The sequence below is a fragment of the Octopus bimaculoides genome, chromosome 2, assembly GCF_046866305.1.
Source record: "Octopus bimaculoides isolate indiv1 chromosome 2, ASM4686630v1, whole genome shotgun sequence".
Lineage (NCBI taxonomy): Eukaryota > Metazoa > Mollusca > Cephalopoda > Octopoda > Octopodidae > Octopus > Octopus bimaculoides.
This window is the reverse complement of record NC_142929.1, coordinates 66,343,247-66,367,925: the sequence shown is the minus strand read 5'-3', so window position 1 is coordinate 66,367,925 and position 24,679 is coordinate 66,343,247. Positions and strand designations below refer to the sequence as shown.

The window sequence follows — 24,679 nt, the reverse complement described above, 5'->3', positions numbered from 1 at the left end:
GACACCTGTTTCTATCTGTCATACTAACCTTTCATCATCTGACACAAGATCACCTCCTCCAATGCCCTCTCTCCTCTGAAAGGATATTTGTCTTGCATGTTACTTGGTGACCCAGCCACTGCTGGTGCCACACAAAAATCATCCAGTCCATACTGTAAATTGGTTGGCATTTGGAAGGGCATCCAACTGTAAAAACCATGCCAAAACTGACTTTGTTAAGCTAATATTATGTGTGTGTTCCCCTGTCTTGACATCATGATTGTAAACAAGCAATGTTTTTTGCTTCCAGTTTTCTGTGGAAATCATATCTGGCCATGGGAAATATTACTTTGCTTGGAAACAGGTGAGGGTCAAGGACAAGAGCTGTAGAAAATCTCCCTCAACCTCACACATGCAAGAGAGGAAAAGTGGACATCAAAAGATGATGATAGTGATGACAATGACACAACAAGGAAAAAAAGAAATAATGATGACAATGATAACTCAAAAATATCAATCACAGATTTTTGGTTTTTTAAGTAGAAAAAAATATTCTGCATTTAAAACAAGATTATAGTGAAATTTCATAAATTTATTTTCATCAAACTATTTAACAGGATGTATAAAATTTAAACAACCAAGTTCTAAGAAAATCCTCGTATATCATTTGTTTCTGTAGGAATTTTTATCTCAACGCCGTCCATATCCTCTGTCACATAAACCTGACAACCAAGGCGAGACCTACAAAATGAGACAAAAACGTTACCAGTTGATAGAAAGGTATTTACTTGAAATGATATCAGTTATTTTACTTTAATAACTGGAAATATTGTATTTACAGTTAATAATAATTAGGAAAATAATAAAATTCATACAATTTATATAAAGAATTTATACAATTCTTCCAATCTCCTGTTTGAGGAGTGGCTGTCTGAAAGATATCCTGCTGTAACATTAAATAATGAAGTACTTACGTATCTGTTAATCCATAGGCCATATCTAATAAATCTTGTTCTTCATCCGATGGTAATTCAGCATTGTATATGTGTTTGGGTAATATTACGTGACAAGTGGAACAGGCCATAGTACCTTCACAAGCTCCTAACAAAGACAGCAAAAGTACATGAGAAATTTCACTGATATATGTGCAAAAAAAACAAACAAAGACAAAAGCTGGAAGAGTACTCCAGAGTTAGCAGAAGATGACTACACATACTCTAATATAAAGCAATGTCTAAGAATGAAATCACATGTCTTTAAGGTAACATATCCCAAAGAAAATAGAATAGTCACAGAAAATAGAATATTGGTTCAAATATTTTCCAATCCCCTACATTGGTGCTATACAAGAACAGCAGAGCAAGGGAGCTCACCAACAAAATGGTGTGTATGTAAGACGACATAGTAATGTAGCTAAACTGAAGTTGATCAACTGTTAAGTAAAGACACCTAAGGTTTTTCAGCAAACACTAAATTATTTTCAAAAGGAAAATAAGTTCGTAGGTATAAATATTAGGATTGTATGTCATAGCATCAGTGTTGATCAAACAGTGATATTCAAATGGAGCCAACATGGTGGACATCTTATATCTGCATGTTTGCAATGTTGATTCCATATGCTACTCTTAAGTTAGCATTGTTAAGAAAGATAATGAAAAATAATACTCAAATAATCTTATACAACACTAATGTAAAGATATGTGCTGATTCATAACACCTTACTTAGTGCTTTCACTATTCTGTTTGTTTCATTACCATGTCGTCAAATTCATTTCTGTTGTCCATTACTATGTCGTCAAATTCGTTCAGTTATTCAAATTATTCAATTTTAACTTTTATCACACAGTCACTTATCTTTATAATCCTGTCTTAGATTAGCTGACCAAAAACTCTTATTTTTCTATTCTATATTACTATCATTCAATATTTACTGTTTCTTTAAATTATGTGACAGAAATCCCATAAGAATCTCTCTCTCTCTCTCTCTCTATCCCTCATATTCTGATCACTAACCCTAACCCTCTCTCTCCTTCTCCCTCTTTCGATTACCTCTTGCTTCGGCAGGACTATAAACTAGCGCATGCACCCCAATTCCCCCACTTGACCTTAATACCTTTGCAGCACTATGCCAGTGGTGCATACGCCCTCCCACGCCCTCCACCAGTACTGGAAGTTCCTATCCTCTCCATCAGTAACGGAAGTTCCTGGCCGTCTCCCATGAACACTTCTAAAGGCTTCACGCCACCCCTACTTAGGGTTTATCTCCTCCTATGTAGGTAGTGATCATATAGTGCAAAATATGATAGTGTAGTGGATGGAGGTTGACATGAGGGCTACTGATTGTTTATGAATTCTGCAAAATGTGAGCTTTCTTTTCAGGTACATGATGCTGCTGTTCCCCGCCCCAGGGTCTCACGGGCCCATACCTCCCACACCCTCAGGGTTGGCACTCTCAACGTCAGCACACTGAAAGGTAGGTCTGGTGAGATTGTTGAGACGCTTGAAAGGAGATGTGTCAATATCTGCTGCCTCCAAGAAGTAAGGTGGAAAGGAGGTTCCACTAGGTTCCTCACAGGCAAAGAACACAGGTACAAGATTTTCTGGGCAGGGAACACAGACAAGGTTGGGGGCGTGGGTATACTTCTTGCGGAGAAATGGGTGGATCAGGTAATTGAGGTAGCCAGAGTATGCGATAGAATACTTAAGATTAGATTAGTCCTTCACCATGGGTTAGCAACCATTATCTCGGCCTATGCCCCTCAGCCTGTGCTACCCAATGGACAGAGAGACTGATTTTATGACACCCTCTTGCAGACGACCTTGTCGACGAATGACAGGGACCTTCTCTTTGTGGCTGGTGACTTCAATGGACATGTTCGACAACATTCAGGGGGCTTCCATAGCGTACATGGAGGCTATGATTTTGGTTCCCGCAATGAGGAGGGAGCCAGGCTGCTGGAGTTCTGTGATGCAAATGAACTTATGGTTTGCAATACTAAGTTCAGGAAACCTGCCAGTCACCTAGTTACCTACCGTTCTGGCAGACACACTAGCCAAATTGACTACATCCTCACCAGGAAAAGGGGAAGATGGCTGCCAAAACCTTCCCAGGCGAAGAATGTACCCCGCAACACAAACTAGTAGTTAGTGACTTCAGGATCAGAGCTAAGTTGTTGCCCAGAAGACAACCAGCATGGAGGAGAAGGGTCTGGAAGCTCAAAGATCCTGCGAATGGACAGAGATTTAGAGACTTATTACTCGAAGGGGATATAGCTTCACACAATGTAGAAGACAACTGGAGGTTTCTACGGGACAACCTGCTGAGGGCCACTGACCAGATCTGTGGATGGTGCAAAGTCCCCCTCAACCCAAAATAACGTGGTGGTGGAACAATGTTGTTGACAGGGCTATTAGAACAGAAACAGGCTTGGAAGGACTTTTCGGTTTTTTCAGTCATTTGACTGCAGCCATGTTAGAGTACTGCCTTGAAGGGTTTTTTTAGCCCAAAAAAAAAAAAAAAAAAAAAAAAAAAAAAATCGACCCCAGGACTTATTTTTTTAAGACTAGTACTTATTCTATCAGTACCTTTCACCGAACCGCTAAGTTACAGGGATGTAAACACAGCAACACCTTTGACAAGCAGTGAGGTGGGGACAAACACAGACACAAAGATACATACATATATATACATATGGGCTTCTTTCAGTTTCCATCTACTAAATCCACTCACAAAGTTTTGTTTGGCCCAAGGCTATAGTAGAAGACAGACACTTGCCCAAGGTGCCACGCAGTGGGACTGAAACAAGAATCACGTGGCTGAGAAGCATCTTACCATACAGCCATGCATATATGAAATTTAAAATAATCTTATACAACACTATAATGATATATATATATAGCATTCTGTTAAAATATAACATGAAAGATTTTGAAAACAAGATTCAATTAAGCTGAAAATGATATCTTCTGATGCTATCAGGAAAAAGAAAAAAAATGAAACTGAAGATACAGCAATTAACTACCTCATCAATAAACTGGCATAAAAAAAAAACAACTTTCAGGTAACTAAAATATTTAGATTATTTACATTTGACTGATATTTGTCCTCATCTTGTTTGTTGTTAACACAACATTTCAGCTGATATACCGCCAGCCTTCATCAGGTGTCATGGGGAAATTCCAAACCTGGGTATATCAGCCGAAACGTGTTAACAACAAACAAGATGAGGACAAATATCTGTCAAATGTAAATAATGTACATAATTCTTCATCTCTTAAATAAAGAACTCTTAAAATATTTAGATTAGACATTTTCAACCATAGTTTAAATGCTGAAAGCTGCAACAAAAGCTGCATTTGAAGATGATTTCAGAATTTAAGGAGAAGTGCCATATCACAAGGAAATTGCAATTCAGAAAGAACACAAAGGCAAGCCATATATCTCTTAATTTCTACATGTCAGCACGTTAGCATGATGGATGAAATGCTTAGCGATATTTCATCTGTCTTTACGTTTAGTTCAAATTCTGCTGAGGTCAGCTTTGCCTTTCATCCTTTCGGGAACAATAAATTAAGTCCCAGTTGTGTACTGGGACTGATCTAATCAACTGCCCCCCCCCTCTCCAAAAATTTCGGGCCTTGTACTTAGTGTAGAAAAGAATATTCTACATGTCAGCCACCAATACCATATTTGATGGTATACAAGACACTTTTTCCCAGAAAAATGTCTCAATTCACCCTGGGTCCTATATGCCAAGTTGGGGCACCCATAAGCTAATATTCTCTTATTCTTTTACTTGTTTGTCATTTTGACTGTGACCATGCTGGAGCACCACCTCAAAGGGTTTTTAGGCAAAGCAATCAACTCCAGGACTTATTCTTTGTAAGCATAGTACTTATTCTATTGGTTTCTTTTGCCGAACTGCTAAGTTATGGGGACATAAACACACCAATAAAGTATTATTAGTACATACGAATATGAACTTAGGTGCATGTACATATGATGATAATGATAAAAATGCATGTATAAATGGCATTACTTTCTACATATTGTCATTGTTTATTTTAGGGAACTAACTATCATGTTCATAATTCAAATAGATCAGGTGAAGAGATATGTTTCAAAGATGAAGGACTATATTTTCTTCTATATAAGCAGGTGGAGAATGATTCATCTCTTCTATTCAAGATGTTGGCTGGCATGGCTGATACTTTTTTTTTTTTCTTCAACAAGTAAATGGCATCCTACTGCTAGTTTTGGAGGTGCTGAAAAATGATCATGGATGCAGCTCTTCCACCTCTGATTAAGCCATTAAAAAAATAATTAACTATCACTGTCTTCGATACCTTAAGTCTCCCTCCCTCTTCAATGACCACTAGTACAGCTTTCATAAAGCCTGATCTACAAGGGACCTGGTTTCCTATGCTGCAGAATACCAGTTCCATGCAATTGAGAACTTCACCAAAAGCAGCGTTGTACTTGACATCAGCAAAATATTTGACCTTGTCTGGCATTACCTAGATAAGCTGCCTATTTATGAGCTTCATCCATCTTTTATCTCCTGGACTAGTCTTCCTGTTAGATCATAACAACACTGTGTGCTGACTAGCCTCTCACTGACCCATACTATCAACCCTGGTGTGTCTTAAGTTTAGTTATGTCCTCCACTACACTTGTCTCCCTGTAATGTCTTGCTTCTCAACATTCATTCTTCCCTAATCCATAACCTTCTGTACAGAAGTACCCTCTATATGCAACCTAGATGCCTCATATCAAACTTGTGCTGCTTTCAGGAACAGAAACCTCAAAATCAATTACATGACACTTGTCTCTTTCAATAGCACAAAGACCCAAACACTGCATACAATAAAGAAATAATCTCATACCTCACCGTGTCTAGTATTGGGCTATACACAATTAAAACTATCCACCACTCAACTCTACCCAGTATCAACAGTTGTCATCTACTACTCCCTATCTCCACTACTTATCCCCTCAACACTTATTCTTCATTTTATTCACTGCCTCACCCATTCCCATCACTCTCACTCACTCTTGCAGCCTCCACCCATACCCCCAATTCTTCAGCCCTCACATCTACTCAACCCATATTCTGAGGGTTTACCCAGATGCCTCATCACCATTACTTTTTATGTATTTCTTGCACCACCCAACTTCCCTATACATTCTTCTCTAAAGTGTGAGTAGCCTAATGACCCCTTTACAGCAGGAGTCCTGTTCTACTCTGGATCCTTCTCATATTTTAGCTCCACATCAAGATAAAGCCACCTCCCTCTGGATTTGTAGTCTTGCAAGGTGGGTGGTGACTTCATTAATTTTGTTGGCGTGAAACAAGTAGGACACACTGTAAAGTGGTTGGTATTAGGAAGGGCATCCAGCTTTAGAAACCAGGCAGAAGTAGGCAGTGATGCACAATCCAGTCCTTGGACCCATCAGATCCTGTGAAACTATCCTAACCATGCCAGCATGGAACATGGACATTGAATGATGATGATGTTAATGATGAGTACCTACAAATGCAAGGTCTCACAATCACTGGTATTCTCTCTTAATGATCCCACAGCCATAATATTGCTAAAAGTGCATCTTGAAGACCAGCTTTTCACTTTTGGCTTGGAAAATACTTTAGCTTCAACCAACTGCTGACCCTCTACAAAACTATCTAGTAAGACCAATAACTTCAGCACCAGGGATGGCGTTGCAGTTATACAAACATTCTAAAGCACACACAAACATCTGTATGATAGGCAAATATTCACTCACCAACACACTAATCTCTATTTCAAAAGCCCCAGCTTCTCTAAACAAAACTGCACACTACTTTCATTCATCTTGCATGCTCTTATTTATTCAAAATGTCTCATTTCAAAGACCCTGCATTAACCAGTCCTTCCTTTCTAGAATGCCAACTTTTGGAATTCTCTTCCAATTCACATTTTCCCAAAAGACACCTACTCAGAGATATTCGAGCAGAACATAAATTGCATTTCAATAATACCAGTCTATGAGAGCACACAAAGCTCAGGGATGTTTGCCTCCTTCATTTTGATGAATTAATTTATGAAGAAAATTGGAATTGGGGATTTAGGGGAACTTGTAGATTATTGCTTAAAGAATCTGATATTGGATATAAGATAATGAAAAGGATTAAATACGATTGAAAGAATTAAGAAAGCAATATAAAGTTGGAGAGAGGTAATCGTGGGATGGGAATTTTAAAGAGAATAACATGATGGTTAATTTTCTGCACAGAAATAGTGAACAGTACATAAACATAAGAACCAGGTTTTGTGCCAAAGTTGGAACTGAATGTGTAGTCAGGTTGGTTAGTTGGAAACAGATGTGAGTTGGAAACAGATGTTAGTTGGAAACAGATGTAAGTTGGAAACAGATGTAAGTTGGAAACAGATGCAAGTTGGAAACAGATGCAAGTTGGAAACAGATGTAAGTTGGAAACAGATGTAAGTTGGAAACAGATGTAAGTTTATGTCTCAGTACCTATGGTTTTAGTGTTGTTCTTAACCCCTGGCCAGCTCTGGTTGAGCAGCTACAATAAACTCATTATCAGACATTGCATCACAAACTATATTATCGTATGCAAGTGCTATTTTTTCTTCAGAAGGTTGGGAGTGATTTGATGGAGCTTTAGTAGTTATCTCTAACATGTTAGGAAAGCACTTACAGGTTCCCTCATTGGTGAACATTTTCATGTTTGCAGGAGGTAGTGACTAGAATCGAGTTTGGAGTATTTATTTCAAGGTTTGTTAAGCATATAATTTTCCATTGGATAAATTTTAACAGGCTTTTCCCGCACTTATTGTTTTCTTTTTTTAAGCTCTGCCAATTCAAACTAAATTTCCTTGGAGAAAAACAGTTGACACATTAAGAGATAAACTGTCATGCAGGAATGAACATGCAAGCTTAGAATGAACTACAAAGAGCTATTTGTCAAAATGTGCTGAACATTATCCACACCATGATATTTATCAGTCCTGTATATCACAGCACTAATAAAAAATTCTGGTTTATTAAAAAATATTAGAATATATGCAGTGAAATATAAACCCACTTTGCACATTAAATTATCACAAGTGAAAAAGAATATGATGCTTTTTGAAATCTGTTTACTTGTATGATATCGTTTATAGATGTGAAACACTGCCATCAAATAGTATATTAATCTAAATCTTATGCCAACTACCATATTTGATAGCATATAAAACACTTTTTTTCAAAAACATTGTCTCAAAACATCATTCTAGGTCCTATATATGAAGCTGGGCCTATAATACATGCTTTAACCCTTCAGCATTTAAATTGGTCATATCCAGCTCAAGTATCCTATTTGTTCTATGTTAAAACTGGATAGATCTGATCTCATACATACCTACAAACTAACTGGCACTCCATTGGTTACGACAACAAGGGATCCGATCAGCGGAACAACTTGATCATGAAATTAATGTGCAAGTGGCTGAGCACTCCACAGACACACATACCATTAATGTAATTCTGAGGGAGATTCAGCATGACAGGATGTGACAAGGCAGACCTTTTGAAATATAGGTACTACAATTTTTTTCCAGCTTAGTGGACTGAAGCAACATGAAATAAAGTATCTTGCTCAAGGACACAGTGTACTACCAGTCATCGAACTCACAACTTTATGATCATGAGCTGAATACCTTAATCACTAAGCCATATACCTTCACTCACACACCTACACTACAATATTATTTGAAAAATAAACAATCACATTATTGAAATCTCAAAGCTACAAGATAATGGATAATTAATTCAAACATTATGGATGAATGAGCATTACATTTGACAGAGTGACTTGAATGCTAAAGAGTTAATGCATGAAAACTTTTTTCCTGCAGAAATTGGGGTATATCTAATGTTCATGCGTCTTTCATGCCATCAAATATGGTAATCATCTAAAACTTATGTAGAGTTTTTACAAGAGGTTTATGGAGAATTTTTATACAATATTTAAACACTGAAAACACTTACCAGAATAACCCCATATTATTATTCCTTAGTGATGTTGTAATAACCAATTAAATAAGTTATTCACCTCCCAGTTAAAGAACTAAGTATTTATATCTTACCATTGGCAGTGCACTGTGTCCTAGACAAGACTGAATTCTACTTATTCCTACTTGAACACAACACAAGTAAGCAAAGAGAAATAGTGAAGGTAGAACTCCATTATTTGACAGTGAGGATTCAGTTGTTTGAGCACTGAATTACCTGCTCCTGAATTAATGTGCAAATGGCTGAGTATTCCACAGTCACGTGTACCCTATATATAATTTTCAGATTTAATCATGGTGACAGAGTGAGATAAAGCTTTCTTAAATTACAGGTACAATCCACTGGTTAAGTTTCTATACAGTTTTTGCTTATTCATTTTCACTCATGGATCACTTGAAAGTTACAGAAAACAACATTTTCCCAAGATACTATGCAGTGAGACTGAACTTGGGATATTATGGTTGTGAAGCAAATTTCTTAACCATCTGGCCATATTGTTCGTATAAAAGAAGAATAAACTCAATAATACAGCTCCATAAGAGAATATGGCAGTTTTCAAATCCCACTATGTTACAAAGAATAAATGTCTATAAAGCAATACATTTTGGTAAATTAAACTGAGACAGAAGAGAGAATTTAGAGAGAAGATGAAATATTCCTGCAGAGAAATAGAAAACCACTAACCGAAGCCATCAAAATCAAGGTCGTTGTCAATAATAGAGTCCAACAAAGTGCTATTTACTTTGGCCTCTGTTGCAATTTTGTTGCCATCACTGGTCACAAAATATATGGTTACCCTGAAACACAAAAAGGGGGAAGAAAAATAGCTTTTGCTGCAAATTGAATCGATAGATAAATACCTTCAAGGTCAATATCATTCCTCAGAGCCACATCAAGAAGTGTTTCATCAATACTGGCAGTCACAGCAATACGGTCTCCATCTCGATCAATGAAATATATTGTAATCCTAAGAGTTAACAGCATCAGCAATAAAAATAAATATTAAACACTAATAGTACAATGAAATATGGTTTTAAATAGCTGTGAATAATTGCAGTAACGTAGTCAAGTGTATAATACTACATACATTCAATAGATGGCAGTAGTTTCAGCCTTAATAGTCAATACTCTAAGAAACATAGAAAAGGCAGTTTAAACAAAGTTTGCTAAATTTCAGAACTGGGCAACGGTTAGTAATTGTCCTCTCTTTGCTGATTTCCATGGTTACATCCAAGAAATTTATCATGTATCAAGAAGTAGTTGTACTCAGGCACAAGTTAACTCGACTTCCACCACACACACTTTATTTGCATATATTAATGTGTGTGTGTAAAATAAGTAAAGAATGGAGTAGCTGGCATTACTTTCTTCCATAGTTTAAAATTGTTTCAACAACATGCATGTGACAATTAAACAATGTATAGACATGGATGAGAAAAATGATATAGCCATGCCTGTTATATAATGCATATTACATAATTGGATTTGCAGGCATTTAATTATAACTGAATGAATAAATATAATACATAAATAAATTGGATATTTCACTTTAACTCTTCTTTCTACAATCCAGTTTAAGTTCAACAAGTATACACACACACACACACTTTTCTTGAACTTCTATCCCCATGGTTTCTGCTTTCATATTTTCTGAGGATACACTGACAACTCACCATCACCATGTTCCACCCCAAATACTCTCACCCACCCATAGATAATGTAGGGTATCTCCTCTACAACAACAAACCTGTTCCTGACTATCATACTTTAACCTCTCAACACCTTGCATACTCTTTAACTTTCTGATTGCATGGTGATCTTGTTAGTGCTAATATCACAAAACTGCACCCAGTAAACTCTATAAAGGAGTTAACATTAAGAAGAGCATCCAGTTGTAGAAACCATACAAAAACTGACACAATGGAGCAAGATGTGGTCCTCCAACCCTCTCAAACTGTCCAACCTAAGGATAGCAGATGTAAAATGATGATATGTATGTGTGTGTGTGTGTGTGTGTGTGTGTGTACGCACACACACACAAAGAAACATATTTAAGGTCTTCTATTGTACAGAATTTGAATTTCTGGGAGATATCTGACTACCACTTGTTTTGAATTTTCCTCGACTCTCATTGCACAGTTACCTCCTCATCATTTTCAGGTCCACTTTTCAATAGTTGCATGAATTAGATGGACACAGTTTATTAAGGCAGATCTGCAGCTACATGCCCTTCCTGCTGCCAATCTTCACGGGTTTCTGAGCATAGCTTGACAAATTCTTGCAGCATATTAGAAATTAATGACACTACTTGTATAATATGACTCATTTATAACAATCATATGATGTCAAGAAAAGGACATGCACACACACACATGGACTTATTTTTGTTTCCATCTACAAAATCCACTCACAACACTTTGGTGGTACCATAGTAAAAAACGTTTGCCCAAGGTGACATGCAATAGGATTGAACATAAAATAAACTTCCCAACCATACAGATTTTGCAATTGACTTTGCAAGCTTAAGTCTTTCATTTCTAGCAGATGGCTAAGCACAACATTATCATCATGAAGCCAATCACTATATTTCGTTTTATTGAATCCAAACATCTCAGCTCTCAAAGAGTATACTTAGTCCCCAAAGTTTTCCCAGGAATTGTGAAAGTTTTCCAAGTGCTTGGCTGTGCCAGTTTTTCTATATTATATATTTAGTACATGAATGAGTGGATCAACAAAAGTGGCACTCAACACTTTTGGCAGCAGTTATATATATTTTTAATAGCAGTCTGACTAAGCTCTGTGTAACAAAATTTCAAGGGTGTGTAGGACGTGTCCCTCACATGGGATATTAGAAGGGTCGAATATGATGAAATGGGATGTAGTCTACATGCCCATGAAAATTTAAGTCATATGGAGTTGAATCAAACTGTTACTAAAATATATATATATCATCATCATCGTTTAACGTCCGCCTTCCATGCTAGCATGGGTTGGACGATTTGACTGAGGACTGGTGAAACCGGATGGCAACACCAGGCTCCAATCTAATTTGGCAGAGTTTCTACAGCTGGATGCCCTTCCTAACACCAACCACTCAGAGTGTAGTGGGTGCTTTTACATGTCACCTGCACGAAAACGGCCACGCTCGAAATGGTGTCTTATGTGCCACCCGCACAAGCCAGTCCAGGGGCACTGGCAACGATCTCGCTCGAAAATCCTATGGGAGCCAGTCAGGCGGTACTGGCAATGGCCACGCTCAAAATGGTGCATCTCATGTGCTACCCGCACAAGAACCAGTCCAGGGGCACTGGCAACGAGCTTACTTGGCTTGCCGGGTCTTCTCACACAGCACATTTCCATATATATATATATATATATATATATGTGAACAATTTTTAAAGTATCACAGGACAGCGAGCTGCCTTCATATTAAATAACTCCCAAACTTGTCCGCAGATAATTTTCCCTGACTGAAAAAAAAAAAAAAAAAAAAGAAAATCACCCACTTTACCAAAGTTTACCTGTTGTTTTCATGTTTCATGTGAAAAGCAAAAGAGCCGACACCCAAAAGAAAAAGGGAGAATGAAAAAATTGATTGAAGTAAAATAAGAAGCATTTATTTGTAAATGTGTTTTTAAAAAAAAAAAGTTAAGATTTCTGGCTGATCCCTGCAAATTGTCACCTTCCATCTATTTGTTTCTTTCTAACCAACAGATATTAGAATAAAGGAAACAGCTTAGGTGAGAGAGAGCAAGAGAGAGGGTGGGGAAAGATAGTCAGGAACTAAGCATATTACCTAGAAGGTATAAACTTTGGTACCTAATGAATGAAGAAGGTGGGAAACAATATAATCATTAATAATCTGTTTCTAACAGTGGAGCTCAAAGTAGATAGAGCTATGAATAATACTTTGTAAATATTGGGTAGAAAATCCCTTTGGATAGAAAAAGTTGAAGGTTGCCTGTGGGAATTATTACCTTTTTCCTTTGCCACAGTAAATTAAGCAGCTGAAATTAGACAGACAACCTTTCTCTAGCATCTTCCTCGGAAACTAGATAAACAGGGCGGCTCAAACACAAAAAACGTCACCCAAATAAGTCAGTTCCAGAACAGGCATGGCTGTGTGGTAAGAAGCTTGCTTCCTAACCACATGGGATCAGGTTCAGTCTCACTGCATAGCACCATGGGCAAGTGTCTTCTATTATCGCCTCAGGCTGACCAAAGTCTTGTGAGTGGATCTGGTAGATGGAAACTGAAAGAAGCCCATCGTATATATAGAAATAGATGTGTATGTGTCTTTACATCTGTTTGTCCTCTACGACTGCTTGTCAACTGGTGTTGGTGTGTTTACATCTCCATAACTTAGCAGTTCAGCAAATGATGATAGAATAAGGTTTCAAAAAAAAAAATTAGTACTGGGGGTGGGGAGGGGCGATTTATTCAACTAAAACCCTTCAAGATGGTGCTCCAGAATGGCCACAGTCAAATGACTGAAACAAGTAAAAGATAAAGACACTCATTGCCTATGATGTGCAGATTTGTGACTATGTGCTTCCAAGTGGTTAAGCATAGATATTCCGACACTGTTCCATCATCAAAAGGCTTTCTTAAAAACAAAAAGGAAGATAAGGTGAAACATGCTTTTATCTGTTTCATTCAGTGGACGGTGACCATGCTGGGGTACTACCTTAAAGGGTTTAGTCAAGCAAATTGACCCCTATACTTATTTTTCTGAAGTCGGATACTTATTCTATTAGTTACATTGGCCAAACTGCTAAGTTACAGGAACATAAACAACTCAATACTGGGTATCCAGCAGTAGTGGGGACAAACACAAAAACACACATGACAGGCTTCCACAGTTTCTGTCTATGAAATCCACTCACATGGCATTGGTCAAGTTGGGGTGGGGCTATAATAGAAAACACTTGCCCGAGGTGCTGTGCAATGGGATTGAACCCAAAACCACATAGTTGGAAAGTGAGCTTTTTAACTACACAGACATACCAGCACCTTTTAGGGTGGAGTGAAAACAAAAAAAATTGTGGAAATTGAAAATGTCTGGAGGCTAAAATGTTGCTGTATTTGATTACTAGAAAAATGCAAAATTTTTGCTTAGATCAGTCATGGGCATTTACTCCCTCAAATACCCCAAACTCTGCTATTGTAAAAAATTTACAAAAGTCCCCCATTTTTGGAGTTTAGGGGGCTTGAGGGAGTAAATGCCCTTGATCGATCTCGAAGAAAATATAGCATTTTTCTAGTAATCAAACATAACATTTTAGCCCTCAGGCATTTTCAATTTCCACATTTTTTTTTTTTTTTCACTCCACCCTAGTACCTAATGTAGACCTGTACATTAATGGATTATTGCAATGTGTGTTTGTATGACACATACTCCACCCAGTGAGTATCTATAATTAAATACATATTAGCCAGTTAGCTTAAGTCCCTCTTAGTGAGACTACAATTAAATATCCAGTGACAAACAGGAGTAAAGTGACTGGGAACTATTTCAATGGCAGATTTTATGAGAGAGCTTTTCCTACACTTTTCCAATAAAAAGATTGCCCACAAATCAGTAGGGGCATGATTTGGGAATTTTTCCTCTCAAAGTGGTTTTACTGCGCACCCAGACATTAATCTGAACACTTCTACACACTCAAATGTAAATGTTCTTTTACATACACATGTATATGCACATATATATATATATATATATATACACACACACACACTAAGTGAATGACTGTTGGGTTCCTGGTTTAGTTGCCGACAGACACAGGTTGTATGAGCTTATATGATTATTAGTAAAAGGCCTCTAGTTACTAGGTCTCTGACCTGACATAAACGTACATTTATTTTTAGATCATACTGAGTGCTCTCCCTTCTCCAGGAATTCCGAGGTCACGTAGTAGAGGCAGGGAGTGAATATAGTCATAAATGACGGTTAAATGCATCATTAACTCATAGTTATAGAGATACTGAAATACAATATGACTCCATGTCTAGACATAAATTTGGAAGAAAATAAGACACTTTCATCGAGTTTACTGGTTAATATTTAATTCGATTAATAATTATACTGAGAGAGAGAGAACAAACAACAACAAAAAAGAAATGAAAAGAGCTAATATGTTAAGTGGTGTCAATATGATAAGAAAATGTATGTGAAGGGAAAGAGAAAATGATCAATGGGTGTAAGGGCTGACAGAGAGGTACTGAACAGTGGGATGGCTGTATGCATTATTACTTTGTACTAATATTTATAAAATTACACCAGGCCAACCAGAATTTTAGGGAAAATATGATACATTTTCATAGAGTTCACCAATTAATAGTTAATAATTATAATATTTAAGAAAGGAAAGAGGAAGAGAAATATAATGTAAAAAAAAAAAAGAAAAGAAAAAGAACATAAATGTAATCTGACTCGGACATATAATCTAAGTATTTCACAATAAAAATGAGGTAAAGACATATACATCCATTATGATTCTGTCTAGGGTCAAATGTTAGTTTCATAGGAGAGGCTTTATTAACCGAATTTACTTCAAACATCTATTAATCACTTAACCCTTTAACACTCAAATTAGTCAAATATAATACGTAAATAGTGGAGTTTCAGATAAGGACACCCACATAAGTTGCAATTTCTCCATTTTGACCCCCTCACTATCTGAACTGATTTTGACCAATTTTTTTGTTGTTGTACTATGTCCTTAAAAACAATGGGAGAAGCCTTTTCAGATAAAAAAAAAAAAAAAAAAAGTGTGTGATTTAAGGGAGATTTAGATGAAAAATTTTGAAAATTAAATTTCTAAACACCACTACCACCACACAAAGCAGTCTGTGAATGGAAAAACATACTAACAGGGAAGTATGCTATTAAAATAAATTATCTTTTACATACCTTTTTTTAAATCACAGTGGATAAATCAAAGGAATGACCTTATCAGGATCTCTAATACTTTAAAATTATAAACAGAAGTGAAGGATGGAGGAGGGGTATTTGAAAAAACTTTTCATTCAACAGCATACTTTTCTGTTAATAAATAAGTTCTTTTTTATGTGCACACAACAGTTCGGCAAAAAAACCCTAATAGAATAAGTACTAAGCTTTAAAAAAAAAACTCCAGGGATTGATTTGTTCGACTAAAACCCTTCAATGTGGTGCCCCAGTATGGCTGCAGTCAAATGTCTGAAACAAGATGTGTGTGAGTGTGCACGCGCGCGTGCGTGTGTGTGTGTGTGCGTGTGTACACAAACACAATATACAAAAAGTGATAGTGATTTCGAAGTTTCGGCCTCTCAGCATTCGTCAAAACGTCCGACAAAGATCAACAAGTCGAAACTTTGAAATCCCTGCCACCGTCTTATAAAAAGTATCAAAATATGTACTCCAAAAAAAGTATTGAGTAATTTTTAAGTTTAATTTTATTAACAGGCTCTCTTTGTCAATAACACAAATAAAACTAGACAATTCTTAGATAAAGCTGACATTACTTAAGCATTATAACTCGACATAAAAACAAAACGTGTGTGTGTGTAGTCAAAGAGAAAAAGGAAGTTAAAAAACAAGGGAACGACTTCCAAAATTTTCTTTTCAACGGGCCTCGGATATTTCTGAATTGACGGGCACCACTGGTTTTCTTAACGAAACACTTTCAAACTTGGGATACTGGTAGAATGTGTCATATAAAACATATTTTTCTCTTAGCCTTCTTAACAAAAATTTCAATATTGCAAGTTATTTCATGTTAAAATTGTCGTATTTCTGTAATTTCAACCAATCAATGACGTCTATTCAGCTGAATGCAGTTACTGCTGTTTTTGTAAACAATACTTTTTGCCGGTGTCAAGATAGTTATCCCTTGGTAATTAAATAGTTATTCCCTAGTAAGGGTAAAAGGTTTTAGGCTTAGGTTTTGGGTTTTAGGGTTAGGGCAAAAATAATCATAACCCTAACTCTAAAACCCGAACCCTAAAGCTAAAACCAGTACAAACGCACGAACGATGTTATAAATAACAGTACCGCTGATAGTTGTTGACAAACGACGGCATTAATTTTATTCAAGGGAAAAGATCCCATTACACCGAACAACTTGGTGTTCACAATTCACAGCAGTAATAGTTTTCACCTCAATAGACGTCAGTGATTGGTTGAAAGTACCGAAATACAACAATTTTTTACATGAAATAACTTCGAATACAAAAATTTTTATCGGTACCAAAAATACTACATAAAACATAAATGAAAGGTGGTGCCCATCAATTCAGAAAGATTTCCATGTCTCAGTATCTTGATAAAATTGAAGTGAAAGGAAGAAATTTTATGTGAAGTTGAGCACCTAAAGGGATAGGTCAACGCAATATTTTGGTATACATATATATAAAGATATATATATATATATATATATATATATATATATACACACACACACACACACACTCACTATGTTTCGGTGTCCTTCAATACACATATGTTGAAAATAAAAGTATAGAAATTTCAAGGAAAAAGTTTATGTACACACACACGTTATTACTTACTTGTCCTTGGTTTTTGATTGTGTTACGAGGAAATTCCTTACACTCGTGTACTGTGTGTCACGTTTGGAGGTCAGGGGTCGAGAAGTATTCAAAAGGCGACATGCTGAGCGGAAGGCCACTGCGACAAATCTGGACATCAGAAGGGTAATACGTAAATTTAGTCTGATATTGGTTTGGTTCTCCAAAAGTTGAGCCTAATCGAAAGGAAGGACGACTCTCAAAACAATGTTATATAGCTACAATGCTATATGGAATAAGCGGTGTTGCAACAAATTTTGTCCTATGCAAATATTTGTAACTTGCATTTAAATTTTCTCGTGGAAGTCGTGAAAACTGATGTAGTGTAATTTTATATAAAAACAAAATACTTTATAATCTCAGTTCGCTTGTAATCCACCCACTAATAACATAGCTTCTTTTCATACGCTCGTCATTAACAGAACCCCTGCAACTTAAGATGATTTCGCTATTTAACCAACTCAGCATTTTATAGATTTATATTTATAGTATTCTAGGGTTAGGGCAGCGGACTCGCGGTCATAGGATCGCGGTTTCGATTCCCAGACCGGGCGTTGTGAGTGTTTATAGAGCGAAAACACCTAAAAAAAGCTCCACGAGGCTCCGGCAGGGGATGGTGGCGAACCCTGCTGTACTCTTCCACCACAACTTTCTCTCACTCTTACTTCTTGTTTCTGTTGTGCCTGTAGTTCAAAGGATCAGCCTTGTCACACTGTGTCACGCTGAATATCCCCGAGAACTACGTTAAGGGTACACGTGTCTGTGGAGTGCTCAGCCACTTGCACGTTAATTTCACGAGCAGGCTGTTCTGTTGATCGGATTATCTGGAACCCTCGACGTCGAAAGCGACGGAGTGCCAACAAGTTGCTTTACATTTATTTGATTCTTTTTGGCGCACGTGTGTATTATATTGAATATTGGTGGAATGCTTTGCTTTTATGACAACGATTAACGATATTTACTTACGTAAAAGCGGTGTTATTGTATGGGGCTGAGACATGGAGTACAACAGTTAAGTCAAATAAGCAAATACAATCATTCATCAACAGGTGCTTGCGTAGTATACTTAAAATCAGATGGCCCGAACACATAAGCAATATGGAGCTATGGCAAAGAACGAATCAAGTTTCGATTAGGGAGCAAATATTTAAGAAAAAGTGGAAGTGGATTGGTAGCACGATTAGAAAGGACACACCAAAATGCAGCGAAAAGTGCTTTACAGTGGAATCCGGATGGATATAGAAAGAGGGGTAGGCCTATGAACTCGTGGCGTAGATCAACACAAAAGGAACTAGAAGAAAGGGGGACATTCATGGTAAAGTACAGAAGCGAGAAATTATGCGACATGGAATTCAATTATAAGTGGCCTATACTCCGCGTTGGGGGGTTAAGGGCAAGAAGAAGAATGTCAGCTTTATCTAAGATTCTCTAGATTTATTTTTGTTATTGACAAATAGAGTGGGTTAATAAAAATATTTCAATTTGGAATTTCTGTGTGAACTTCTTTCCCTTTTGTCAGAAGTTGCCAAATATTTTATAAATATACACTCAAAACTTACTATTTCGATGAACTGAAAACTCTGTGATTGGTCGACCTGCCAGAAATAACAGTTACATGTCCCCCGAATCATGTCCTACCGTCTTAAAAATGACGATATTGTCATGACTAAAAGGTTTTAGTTCAGTCAGAACTAACATGAGTCTAAATAACAATAACAAACCTTTTAAAAAAAATGGTACAAATGTTTACTAGGTCTCACAATCTCCGGTGACCTCTCTTCACAAACACTACAGTTTTTGGCGATCTTACGATACCAGTGCCAAAGCTATCACTTTTTCCACGTGTGTTTATTTACATCACATCATCGAACCAGGGACGACTGTATATTCTGATTGTTGGAGTGCGAACAATGGGATTACTGAAATAGATATGACACCAAAATACACCCTGGAAGAACGTAAAACGACGTTTTAAGAGTAAGATGGGGAAGATTCAACAAAAAAAAAAAATTTACTTTGTTTTTAAAAAAAACCCTCATATATGTTTTGCGTATCCGCTCTAGCTTGTCGTTGTAGGATCGACTAGTCACGACTAGCTAGCGCGGATACGCGAGTACCCAGATAGCTGGATTATGAAAACACTAGGTTAATTCTATTCATAAAATTTAAATTAGGGAGTATTTCTTAAACCGTTAGTTTCACATTTCAAAGCTGAATCTCAGGAAATATGTCACTTTTTCCCATAAAATTTTAAAAAAAGTTATATAGGTTTATAGTTTAATAATTTTTACCCAGTCAGGAAATAAGGTTTGAAAGCTGTCATCTTGTGCGTGACAGCACGTGTTGTCAACTGTAAACAAATGAAATACTGGCAGAATTCTATTTTACGCATGCCATATAGCTCCTCATAAATTTATTATTTTTTGGGAATTTTCAGAAAATTTTTGTGAATTTGTATTTTACACGCGGGAATTCATTCATACGATTATGCAAAAACAAAAACAAAAAAATTAAGGGTGCGTGATTTAAGGCCTATTTAGATGTTATTTTTAGCACATCTTACCACCATGTCAATGAATAGAATATATTTGTCAACAAGTGCTTTCTCGCAGACAAAAAAAGAGTTTCCATGATTGGCTTGTTACAATGGAAAGAGGCATGAATCTGGCTTACGATCGGCTAAACTTACTAGAAATTTGCAAAATTTAAAAGCTGTTAACTTCTAATTTATTGGTTTACTAGCAGTATAACCCGACTTTGTCCGGGTGTGACTTATTACGCCATCTACGATAAGTCTTGCTAGGTGAAAATCAACTAAAAAAAGAAAGCCTTACAACGTAAAAACCCCTATGATGTAAATATGTTCATAATTCAAACGACGATGCAATTAATAGGGAATGTCTGAAGGCTGTTTTGCGTAACATTATTAAGCGTACGTAAATTTCATCCGTCTAATTGGCTATGCAAATGCTTGTGCAAAACAACTTTTTGTGCTGCCCTGATTATACATAGCAGGGTAATCCCTTTTCGCAGGAGCTAGGACGGCAATTTCTGATGAAAGAATTGCTGGCGATCTATTGCTACACAGTTCTGCCAGAATTCTATCAAATTGAGCAGTAGATGTTGATGCACCATTTTGCATTATGTTCAAAGTAGCTTCTGGAATGTGGTGAATTGCTGCAGTCTGTTGCTGTCTTTTTAAACCGGTTGCTTTCTTTCCCCAGCAAGCTCTCTTTTTTGAAGGCATAATCTATGTATATATTAAACAAAACAACAAAAAGTTAAAACAGATGGCAGGGTGGGTAGTTTTCATGGCGATCTTACGTTATCAGTTCCAAAGCTGTCACTTAAAACACGTGTGTTTATTTACATCACATCGGCCTTTTCCGTAAAAGAGTTTTAGGGTTAGATAGGGAATTCTGTCCCTCACCCTAACCCTAAAACCCTTTTACGGAAAAGACCGATGTGATGTAAATAAACACACACGTGGTTTAAGTGTCAGCTTTGGAACTGGTAACGTAAGATCGCCGTTTTCACATTTCTAATGAAGTTCACTGATTTTCAATGTGTTGTCCTGTCCACATAAGCTTCGTAGTTTGTATATTTACAAAACATTGACGAACATGTAGTAAAGTAAGATCTAGTTATATTGTAGTGAATGCTTGTGTGTACGTGCGCGTGCGTGCGTTTGAGAGAGCGAGAGAGAAGAGGGAAAGGGAGAGAAAGGAATAGAGAACGGAAGCAATGAAGAGAAAGAGAGGAAGGGAGCACGGAAGACAGTTATAAAATAGCAATGCGTGCGCGTGTTTACATAAGAAACACACAAACTAAATCTTATATCTGTAATGTTGATGTGTGTATGTTGTTGTTACAGATCACGTATGTGTAGTTGTGTGTGTTTTTACGTTTCTATGTTAGAATCTTTCTGATTTGGCGGACAACATTTTTTATTTAGTGTGTTTTCTACCGAAACACTTTAAAACTTCGTATACTTGTATATTTTGTCTTATAGAACAGAGAAAAAAATTTATATTTGAAGTTATTTCATGTTAAAAATTGTTGCATTTCGGTAATTTCAACCAATCACTGATGTCTATTCAGCTGAATATAGTTACTGCTGTTCTTTGTCAACAATAATTTGTGGCGGTGTATATATCGTTATTCCCTGGTAATCCTTTTGAATTAAGCACCAGTTATGCACTGGGATTAATATAATTGACTTACTCCTTCCCTCAAAAACCAGGCCTTGTGCCTATAATAGAAAGGTTTATTAGCTACTGCCAATATGCTTGAATTATACTATTCTACTTGTTTCAGTTGATTGAATAATAGCTAATAAGGGAATCAAGCCAACAAAATAGTTGAAAGAAAGGGCTTCCAAACATTTCTTCCTAGAAATAGCAGCCAAATCTTCCTCAAATCAAACTCTACCATCATTTAGAAAATGCGCTACTGAGTACACAGTACATAGAAAATTACCGAAGAATTGTTGAACAGATTTTTACCAAATTTGGCAAAAATACTCATAACCTTAACCCTAACCCTAAAACCCTAAAGCTAAAACCAGTACAAACACACGAACGATGTCATAAATAACAGTACCACAGATAGTTGTTGTTGACAAACAACAGCACTAATTTTATTCAAGGGAAAAGACCCCCATTACACCGCGAGAACGTGTTGTTGACAAACCACAGCAGTAATTGTTTTTACCTCAATAGAAGTCAGTGATTGGTTGAAATTACCGAAATACGACAACTTTTAACATGAAATAACTTGGAATATAGAAATTTTTCTTAACAAGGCTAAGAGGAAAAGATGTTTTATATGACACATTCTACCAGTATCCCAAGTTTGAAAGTGTTTCGTTAAGAAACAAATGGTGTCCGCCAAATCAGAGAGATCCCAGCACTTATCCAGCGTACCTCCATATTTTGTGTGTGTGTGTGTGTGTGTGTGTCTATGTGTGTATGTCTGTGTGTGTGTGTGTGTGTATGTATGTATGTTTGTTTTGATATCAAGATTGGAAAAATCCACCTTGTTCATAAAAATTTTTGGACCTAGGTTTGCACCCCCTAAGCAAATTTTGTTCCCGGCCACCGTACATAACCACAGGATGCACAAAGACCATGTAGCTAACGAGAATACTGAGAATGAAAGACCACCTGGACAAGCGAGAAACAGTTTTTTTAAACTTGTTTTTGCTAAAAAAAAAAAAGATGAGTGAAAAGATGTGTGAAAAAAGGCTGAGAAGTCCCCATCAAAACAGAAATTTCAACTCGTGTGCGCTACCTATCGCTGACATCTGTCGTCATTTCTACTATAGGCACGAGGCCACCAATTTCGGGGTAAGTAAAATAAGTGCTCAACTGGCGAAAGGATGAAAGGCAAAATCGATCTTGGAAGCATTGGAACTCAGAATATAAAGCCAGAAGAAATGCTGCGAAGCATTTTGCCTAGTGTGCTAACAATTCTATCAGTACGTCGCCTTCTAGACATATTTAAAGAGTAAACACATCCGCACGCACACACTCATGCTCTTACATCAGTGGTTCCCAAAGTGGGCAGTACTGTCCCCTTGGAGGGGGCGATGGAAAGTGGGATGATAATAGGGTGATAGATGTGCAAAAATTGACACTTCCATCTCCAGGCCTAGATTCGAAACCGAATCTAAGAATTCTCGGTCGTTCAAACCACCACGATCAACAGGAGCGAAAACAGGTTTTTCTTTGTCCTGTCAAAAAGTGATTGATCATCTCTCTTTAACCTTCGACCTAAGGCCATGTCAGGCGGACTTCAAATGGACAGGAGCTGACCTATTTAGGTACAAACTCTGCTGCAGATGTAAAAAAAAAACATTAATAGGTTAATTAGGCTTAAGTTTTGGTATTTTTTCTGATTAACACCCGCACGATTTTCACTAGGGTTTTAGGGTCAGGGTTACGGTTACGGTTAGGGAATTCCGTCCCTAACCCTAAACCCAAACCCTAACCGTAAAACTAACCCTAAAACCCTAACCCTAACACCCTAGTGAAGATCGTGCGGGTGGTAATCTGAAAATTTACCTAAGTTTTATTTGTGAAATACAGTTGTTTTGAATTTGCAGTAGAAAGTGGTCTAAATTTGTGGTGGGGAGGATGAGGGGGTGCTAGGTATGTGACCTGGGTGCCAAGTAACAGCAGCCTAAAAAAGTTTGGGGAATTACTGACTATACATACAGTACATACGTACTCACATAAATACACATATATACATAACGTACACAAATACGCATACACTTCGCACCTCACCTTGGAAAATGCATTTCTTAGAATTCCTAAGTTTTAGATGTCGGGGATTACATATATGGGATCCTTTCCTTTTGATTGGCAAGTCGATAAACTAATTCTTTTTTAACTAAATACTTTCAAATTTCAGATACTGGTAGAATGTGTCATTTTGAACATCTTTTACTCGTAGCGTTGTTGAGAAAAAGTTTCTCTTTACGAAGTTATTTCGTGTTAAGTTATCGTATTTCGATAATTTCAACTAACCAATGACGTGTATTCAGCCGAATAAAATAACTGCCGTTATTTGTCAACATAACTATCGGCGGTGTATATTTCGTTTGTTACTGTTATTTATGACATATTTCATCTCAGTTACGTTCGTAATTAATAAACTAGTGTATCTGAAGCACGTTTACTTCTCGACACCACCATATATGAAAAAAAAAAAAAACAGTTTATTTAGTTTCACACCAGACTCGATTTGGATCTATTTTAAAACGGGGGCCACATTTTTCATTAATGTATAAGAAAGTGGGTTATACATCTTTAGATTGTATACCTGACTTCCAACTACAAAATTAAAGAAATAGACGGAACGCTGAACTCCAGACTAAACAACTCAAACAACACTTTATTTAGGTGGTAAACATATAAACACATCTTTACTGTTCATGGTCGGCCGACCGTAAAAGAGCGAGCTGTCTAGTGTAGAGAGAGACAGCTTAAACACACGTCCATGCTCAATCGCTGGCCAGCGAGAAAGAGAATGAATTGAGCGGGAAACGCTTGCTTCTTTAATTCT

General features: G+C 36.9%; 1 protein-coding gene across 2 annotated transcripts; it reads right to left on the bottom strand.

Annotated features, from left to right (window-relative positions):
- Positions 1 to 556: 556 nt before the first annotated feature.
- LOC106868688 (uncharacterized) lies at positions 557 to 19,697 on the bottom strand. 2 transcript variants are annotated; one of them, XM_014914075.3, is made up of 4 exons: positions 17,591 to 19,697; positions 9,901 to 10,007; positions 954 to 1,080; positions 557 to 720 (listed from the first exon to the last, which is right to left on the bottom strand). In XM_014914075.3, the coding sequence occupies exons 1-4, from the start codon at positions 17,725 to 17,727 to the stop codon at positions 624 to 626; spliced, it is 468 nt and encodes a 155-aa protein (XP_014769561.1). In that variant the 5' UTR covers positions 17,728 to 19,697; the 3' UTR covers positions 557 to 623. The 2 variants fall into 2 exon arrangements, with proteins under 2 accessions (XP_014769561.1, XP_014769560.1); XM_014914074.3 differs by lacking the exon at positions 9,901 to 10,007 and adding an exon at positions 9,725 to 9,837 and having other exon boundaries at positions 17,591 to 19,687.
- Positions 19,698 to 24,679: the final 4,982 nt, after the last annotated feature.